At 40.5% G+C, this 8,654-nt stretch overlaps 1 protein-coding gene across 1 annotated transcript; it reads right to left on the minus strand.

The window, feature by feature from the left end:
• Nucleotides 1-6,989: 6,989 nt before the first annotated feature.
• On the minus strand, nt 6,990-8,450 carry foxc1b (forkhead box C1b; the record flags this gene model as incomplete). Its single annotated transcript, XM_083888773.1, has 1 exon — nt 6,990-8,450. The coding sequence occupies one exon, from the start codon at nt 8,448-8,450 to the stop codon at nt 6,990-6,992; it is 1,461 nt and encodes a 486-aa protein (XP_083744899.1).
• Between the last annotated feature and the right edge of the window lie 204 nt (nt 8,451-8,654).

Here is an 8,654-nt window from a genome sequence, read left to right on the forward strand (position 1 = left end):
GCATTTTTTATCTTTCCTGACTTTTACTATGTCAATATATTGGTCCTTTTTTTATTATGATGACAGTTATCGCCTTTATCCTTTCCCCCCCCCCGACCAATATCCTGTCATTGATTTAGTTTTCTCATCACATAGCAATGATGCCTTACATTCCTGCAGAAATCATGTCATAAATTATATTTCAGGGAAAAAGAAGTTGATTTTTTTTTTAAATGTCTTTTAGAGTTGATTTATATGTCTGATTTGACACCTTTTTAATTGATTCAATGAAGTAACTATTTGAGTAAATATGAATATATGGGTTTATTAATGATTTGAGAAGTGAAGTATACGGTGCAATAAAATATGAACTTTCCACATTATTATCCTCTGATGTGCTTTGTTTTCCTTTTAGAGAGAAACGTAATATTGCAACGGTGGTTTCTGAAAGTGGGACAACACTGAAAAAAAAAAAACAGTTGACAAACTCAAAAATATTTTGTATATACACTACCAATCAAAAGTTTTAGGACACCCAAATTTTTACAGTTTTTTTAAACTAGGTGTTGCAGACATCTCCTCAGTGCTGCGGTCACGTCGTCTCCGGTGGTACGGACACGTGGGAAGAGCTAGTGGCTGCATCAACACTATCACAAAACTGCAGTTTACCGGGCAACAGAGGTCGTGGTAGACCAAAGAAATCTTGGATTGAGTGCGTAAAGAAGGACATTAAAGAGTGCGGCCTCACCAACGTGGACCCGCTTGGAAGCGCTGTGTGAAGACTGGCCAAATGCTGCCAACCCCTGCGTCAGGGAACCCCCGCGGCAGTATAATCTAATACTGGATACTACTACTACTATTGAAATTCAAGCCATTCTAGTCCAATGAATAGCTTGAAATGGTACAAAGGTAAGTAGTGAACTACTAGAGGTTAAAAGGGTAAAAAAAAAAAGGTAAGGTAACCCAAAAAGTAAAAGAAGAAAATGTGTCTCAGTGAGTACAGTTTCCTTCACTCAGAAAACTGGGAGAAACTCTTGACAGGAAGAGGTCTGACAGAGCCAAAGCCACAACAGAATCACAAGACAACGTTTCTGAGAGTCAACAGCTCACAGGACAACAGCTTCATAGTGGTCGTAGTAAGAAAGTTCACTTTCAACTCTGAAGAGAAGACTCGGAGTTGCAGGTTTGAACAGTCGAGTTGCAGCAAGAAAGCCATTGGTAAAGACGTCAGAATAAGAAGAAGAAGAGTCTTGTCTGGGCCGTGAAACACCGGCAGTGGACTACTGATGTCTGGGAGAAGGTGTCATGGACTGATGAATCAGAGGTTGAAATCTTCGGGTTCATCACGCAGGAGTTTTGTGCGCCGTGGAGTAGGAAAAGGATGACGATGATGATGATGATGATGATGAGCCGCCTATAACGCAAGCTGTTGACTCTCAGAAACGTGTCTCGTTTCTCCCAGTTTCTGAGTGAAGGAAACTGTACTGTCACTGACACCTTTATTTTCTTCTTTTCCTTTTTTTGGTAACATTACCTTTTTTTTTTTTTTTGGTAACCTCTAGTAGTTCACTACTTACCTTTGTACCATTTTAAGCTATTCATTGGACTAGAATGGCTTGAATTTCAATAAAAAACTGAAAAAAATTGAAAAAAGAAAAAAACTTCTGACCAGTAGTGTATATATATGTATATGTATACATATGTTTAACATTATGTATATATATATATATATGTATATGTATACATCGTATGTATACACTTTTTGCAGTGAATCCTAATATTAATCAAATTTGAATTCTGTAATCAGTTCAGGGGTCAAGTTAAAAACTCATTTGTATATTTAGCAGCTTAGTAAAAACTGATTTTTGTTTTGTTTTACAATATGAATCAATCTCATCTCCTTTCATCCTGCTGCATTATTAAATGTATATATTAGTTAAATGCATTTAATGATGTTACTTGGGGGATTTCAAGGGACTTTGGTATCAAAAAATGATATAAATATAAAAATATTATAAATTAGTGCATTTATTCATCTAGATATTATAAATTGATAAACAATTTTTATGAAAAGTATTTGAGTTGGATATAAAATGCGTTATATAGACGTAATTATTACACATAATTAAAAGCCTGGTTCAGCTTTTTGCAAGTGTTTGTTCCCTTTAATCTTAAAATCAGGTAAAATCTCTAAATGTAAATGACGTTTTTTTACAGCAGATATTTCTTTAAATGAAATAGTAGAAAACAAACACAGGATTTAACAGTCACATGAATTAAGGTTCCACTCGACACCTGTAGAGGATGTTTTTGTTGTTGTTGTTGTTTTAAAACATAAAAAAAAAAAAAAATCATACATGTTTTCTGGATGTGTTCCAGTAAAGTGAAAAAGAAATAATTCTCCTCTGTGGTCGTTATAGCAGCAGCTAAAACAACAAATCTAATTAGACTTCTGCTCATGTACTGCACATTCATTATGATTATTATTATTATTATTGTTATTAATATTAATATTAATATTATTATTATTGTTGTTATTATTATTAATAATATTATTGTTAATATTATTATTATTAGCCAGGTGATGTGCATACTGATGACAAACAGATGACATTCTCTGGGCACGCGCGCACAAGAGCATGTGTAGAACCCCACACAGGTGCATCTCGCGCAGCCGAGGATTGTTATCGGGTTTATTGTTGACATAAGAAATGCAAATGTGGACAATAAAGACACATGTCTCGTGCCGCTGAACCGCTCTGAACTCACGAGGTGGCGGCAAACGCAGTATTATGTCCCCATAGAGATGTACGGATAAACCATTAGTCACCATTATAAAGAACATATATTCAGTTAAAAAAAAGACACCAGTGCATTATCAACATGAATGATTATGGTTATTAAAGTGTGTGTCATTGAGCTTCACTGATCATATTTGTTCTTACAGAAACGCCAAAAAAAGAAGTAGATATAATCTCATTGAGATCACATGATGTGATGATAACAATATCATAATGTACATCTTTTTAAGTGCAATATATTGTCATTTTTCATACTGTCAAATGTTTTATACTGTAGTTTTCTCATCAGTGCAATATCCATATCCTTATTTAATATCCTTATTTAATAGCTCAGCCTTGTTTCCTTACACTGTAAATACCATGTGCATACTGTGTATATTCTGCAGACCGGTTATAATGTACATTCTACATTCTATTTTTAAACCTACTTTTATAGTCAGTGTTAATATCTTTATATATTGTACTTTATATATTCTATTTCTTTTTGGTAATGCATGTTTATTATTTATTATCCTTATCCTTATTGTCTTGCTGCTGTAACACTGGAAATTTCCCCACTGCGGGAAGAATAACGGACTATCTTATCTTATCTTATCTTATCTTATCTTATCTTATCTTATCTTATCTTATCTTATATTCAGATAACAATTCAGGCTGCTATAGCAGATAAACACATACTCTCTGAACGCGTCAAGGAATAAGCTCAGCAATAATATCATTGTTATTATATTATTAATAATAAAATTGTTATTATGGACACTCATCCTAATCCGCTCTGAGCCGCAGATGTTCTGCTTTTTGATTGTAAGGCCCTCAATCTGAAATGATTTTAATAATAATATTTAGTGATTAGATTATACATCCATCCACTTTCTAACGCTTTATGTGCCTCAGCTGACAGAATATAAAGCACTTAATTTCACTTCTTAGAAAAGACTCATGTTATTCATTAAGATGACTGATCTGGGTGAATGTACACGTGTTAATCCTCCTGCTGCACTGCACTGCACCGGTTTGTAATCCATGCCTTTGTTACATCTCGGCTGGATTACTGTAATGCTCTTTATCTTGGAGTCAGCCAGTCCTCCCTCTCACGTCTCCAGTTGGTCCAGAACGCTGCTGCTCGCCTCTTAACTGGAGCACGTAAGAGGGAGCACATTACTCCCATTTTGGCCTCCCTTCACTGGCTGCCTGTGCATTTTAGAGTCCATTTTAAGATTATTTTATTTGTTTTTAAATCTTTAAATGGTTTTGCCCCGCCTTACCTCTCTGAGCTTCTCCATCCTTACACTCCTGCTCGGTGCCTCAGGTCAGCTGACCAGCTGCTCCTGGAGGTACCGAGGTCTAAACGGAAGCTCAGAGGGGAAAGAGCTTTCTCCATTGCCGGTCCCAAACTTTGGAACGCCCTCCCGCTTCATATTAGACAGGCCCCCTCACTGTCCATTTTTAAAACTCATCTTAAAACACATTTTTATTCTTCTGCGTTCAACTCAGCATGAGACTCTGCTCTTGTTTTAGTGTTTTATTGTTTAAACATTTTTATTGTTTTATAGTTTTATTGTTTTTTTTATTATTTAAACATTGTTACTGTTTTATAGTTTTATTGTTTTTATTTTGTCTCCTATGTTTTATGTGCCATGTTTTATTTATTGTACTGTTAAGCACTTTGTACCAGCTTTAGCTGCCTAAAGCGCTCTATAAATAAAGTTGAGTTGAGTTGAGTTGAGTTTGTTGTGCAAATATCGTTCCATTTATTATGTTATATTCCTAAAATTCATATCGTGGGTTACATACTGGATAAATACAGTATAATATTGAATTGAATTGTATTGAACGCACAACAAAGCAGCTCGGGTTGGGACTTTTCTGTGCATGGGTTTCTTCCCAACATTAAAAAAAAAAAAAAAACTTCCGATTTTCGGATACATGATGTATGCACGAGGACAAAGACAAAGCTCAGCAGCGTTTTGAACACGTCTGTCTGTGATCTGTGTGATGATGATGATGATGATGATGATGATGACAGGGATCAGCTCACATTCCACCTCCGAGTCTTTTCCAAACCTCAGCGTCGTGTTAACATCGCTTTGTCGATCCCTTCAGGCGCTGTATGTGTGTGTGTGTGTGTGTGTGTGTGTGTGTGTGAACACTGAGTTAATTATTAGTGTGCTATAGTGAAGTGACACGGCAGCGCAATTATTCCTTCATTTGGGTTTTTTTTTTTTTTTTTTTTTTTTTTGTGAATGAATGTAACTGTAATGCTGAGTGGCCCCTGAGTGGTCCACAGTCTGACGGGGCCTCCTCCTCCTCCTCCTCCTCCTCCTCCACAGCAGGACCGGAGCAGCTCCTACAGTCACAGCCGTGTTCTCTCTGGGTTTTACTGCGGGCTCGTCTCCGCCCTTTCCTGAAGCGCCTTGTCGCTCCTCAGCACTGACCTGCTTCTTCTGTTTGGTCCTCATTTCGTCCACCTTTTTTTTAAATCACCATAATAAGCTGCTATATATATATAGCAGCTTATTATGGTGATTTATATGGTGATATATATATATATATATATATATATTACTGCTGTAATCAGAGCAGCCTTGATTTAAACCTGCAGTGGAAGTTTGCGGCACTTGAGTCAAGAGCGTTACGTTATTATGTTACTAACGCATCACACACACGCACACGCACACGCACACGCACACGCACACGCACAAACACACACGCACACACACACACACACACACACACACTACAGCATTTCTACTGAAGACACGATAGAATAATTACCTCGCCCCCCCCCCCCTTATAATCTATAGTCTTAATCATCATAACTAGATGCCTATAACCCTAACCCTAACGTGTGTGTGTGTGTGTGTGTGTGTGCGCGCGCACAGGATAAATAAGATGAGGCCAATGCGCTTTATAAGCTCGAGGAAACAAAACCAAAAACTATTAGAGGTTTTTGGTTAAATCAAGGTATAAACCCATCTTTCAAACAACAACGTGCAATTCTTTTTTGTTATTCATTTCGTTATTTTTCCTCATTATTTATATTTGTTTTGTTTTTTTTAAAGTATGATATTCAATCATAATGTCGTCGTTAAGTAGATTATAGTCATCATAGGGTGTGCACTGTGATCACGCGCATTACAGAGCCTTTACGCGAACGTAATACATATTTAATATCTATTTATTCATTTTCAAATATATTTATAGTAAAAATAGGAGGTAAAAACACATATGATGTGTATACTCTGCATACACGGGGATACCAGATGTTGCAACGTATGTAAACAAATGAGCTGAGTGTGTGTGTGTGTGTGTGGGGGGGGGGGGGGGGTGAGGGGTGTCCCTCACGTTGTCAAGGAAACTGAAAATAGTAAACTTGTGCGTTGAAACGCTCGTGATCATCATTGTCAGTGAATCTGTCTGACGGAAGCCACGTGTTTGTTTACTATATTTACAATATCGGCCCAGATCGAGAGTTTTAAATTATTTAAATGACAAATACCATGAACAAATTAGTCATACAATTATTGTGTTTCGTTATTTTGTTGCATCTGGACATAAAACAGTGCACTACACACCATCTATTCTTTTCTTTTTTTTTAAAGAACAATTGGCATCGGGAAAGATATTGAATTTAACACATTTGTCCACAATCAGGTTATTCTTTGATATGTTTGAAACGAGCTCATTCTTTTAACACCCTCCTCGTGCTAATAAAACACTCCGATTAAAATGAAATAGCAGATGTTTTAATAACCAAACAAATGTAATGCCTTAAAAAAAAGGCAAAATTAATCAAATAAATCAGCGTAGGTTATAAAGTTATCCCTCAAATTCTATACAAGAATGGGACAAATAAAGGCAGCAATGAGAGAACTGAACAAAAAAAAAAATACATTTATGTGCGTTTGGCCCTCAATATCCAACCACTCACTCATTTTTCTAAAAAATAAATTACTATATTAGGCTGTGATTTACAGTCCAAAACGCTGATGGTATTTAAGTCAACTTTTAAAACAAATTCTCAAAGTGAGAGGAAAGAAAACTTACGTGTTTTTTGGTGAAACACACGCCTCGACAAAAGAAAACATCTGGTGTCCATTCGGAGCGTGAATAAAATAACAACGGTATAAAAAGAAATTTATATATATATATATATTAGTGTTCATTTAAAAAAATAAAAAATAAAAATAAAATAACTTCACGTCATTTTCAGAACTTGCTGCAGTCATAAACAAACGCTCCTGATGTGCGGTAGATTGACTGACCGGAAGGGAAGGCCATCTGACAGTTATTATTCCCGTTGACCGGGGAGCCGTTCAGCCCGATCCGCTGGGACTCGAACATCTCCCGCACAGAGTGGAAGTTCTGCTGCTGCGCCGGGTAACCCGGGCTTAAGTGGGTCAGGTCCCCGTACCAAGAGGCGAGCCGCCCCTGGTGCGCGTGGTGGCCGTCCTGGCCCACCTGGGGGCTCGCGTTGCCGTGGCCCAGCGTGGACGCGGTGGTCGTGGTGATGCAGTAGTCGGACAGAGCTTCGTCCACCACCGCGGCGGACGGAGCCAGGTGTCCGCCGGACACTCTGTCCCCCGCATACAGGCTCATGGCTTGCATGTTGCAGTGATAGGTCGCGTTGGCGTTTGTGGAGATGGCGTTCTGGTTGCAGGACGCCGAGTTGTAGGCGGAGGTCTGGTTGGGGACGTAGTTCAGCGACAGTGACGGGGTGATGCCTGTCCGCGAGGAGGCGATGAGAGGCGGGGAGAGCTCGGCCTGCGGGGATCCCCGCTGAGAGGTCATGATGTTGTCCACGGTGAAGCCCTGCGCGGGCGCCTGGCCCTGTTGATGCTGCTCGGATCCGTCCAAGCTGAGTGACCGGGTTGAGGGCACACTGTGCGGGCTGCCTGTAGCCATGCTGCTGCTGCTGCTGCTGCTGCTGCTGCTGCTGCTGCTGCTCCTGCTGTCGGGACTCTCGATCTTGGTGACGGGGGGACTCAGGGTCGGGGACGCCGCCTGTGGGGGCGTCGAGGTCCCGTTCTCGATCTTAATATCCTGGATTCGCACGGGCTGAGATCCATGCACCGGCGGGTCCGGTTCCCGGCCCGGGGAGCGGGAGGAAGGCTCTTTTCCCTGCGTGCCCCGGTCGTCCTTGTCCCTCTGCACGTCCTTCTTTTTGAACCTCCTCCTGCGTCGGAGAAAGCTGCCGTTCTCGAACATGTTGTACGAGTCCGGGTCCAGTGTCCAGTAGCTTCCCTTTCCAGGCTTCTTATCGTCCCGGGGCACTTTGACAAAGCACTCGTTGAGGGAAAGATTGTGCCTTATACTGTTCTGCCAGCCCTGCTTGTTGTCCCGGTAGAAGGGGAACCTCTCCATGATAAACTGATAAATCCCATTCAGGGTTATCTTCTTCTCCGGTGAATTCTGGATCGCCATGGTGATAAGAGCAATGTAGCTGTACGGAGGTTTGACCATGTCTTTCGGTTGGTGCTGAGGGTTGTACGGTCCATACGCCCGGGCCATGCTGGCCGGGTACTGGTCGTGAGCCGCATGAGAGTACATGCTCATGGGCGCAGGCATCCCGGTGTAACCACCGCCGGCCCGGTAGTAGCTCTGGTCGCTGCCGATGTACGGTACAACTCCCAAAGTGTTGGGACTGGAGACGGAGTAGCGCGCCTGCATTGTGCGCAGTGCGTAAAACCTCCCCAAACGGCTTCCTTCTCAGAAACTCTCGGTGCGCCTGCAAGACCTCGCTTCTTTCGTTTTGCTCTGAAAGTCTCTGTTGTTTGAGAAGCCTCACTTCGCGGCGGTGGATGTGGACGTTGCCGCAAAGAATATATTTGGGACACTGAGAAAGTTAAGAGTCTACAAAGCAGGCAACTTTTT

The sequence above is a fragment of the Microchirus variegatus genome (genome assembly GCF_963457635.1).
Source record: "Microchirus variegatus genome assembly, chromosome: 4".
In the NCBI taxonomy this organism is placed as follows: Eukaryota; Metazoa; Chordata; class Actinopteri; order Pleuronectiformes; family Soleidae; genus Microchirus; species Microchirus variegatus.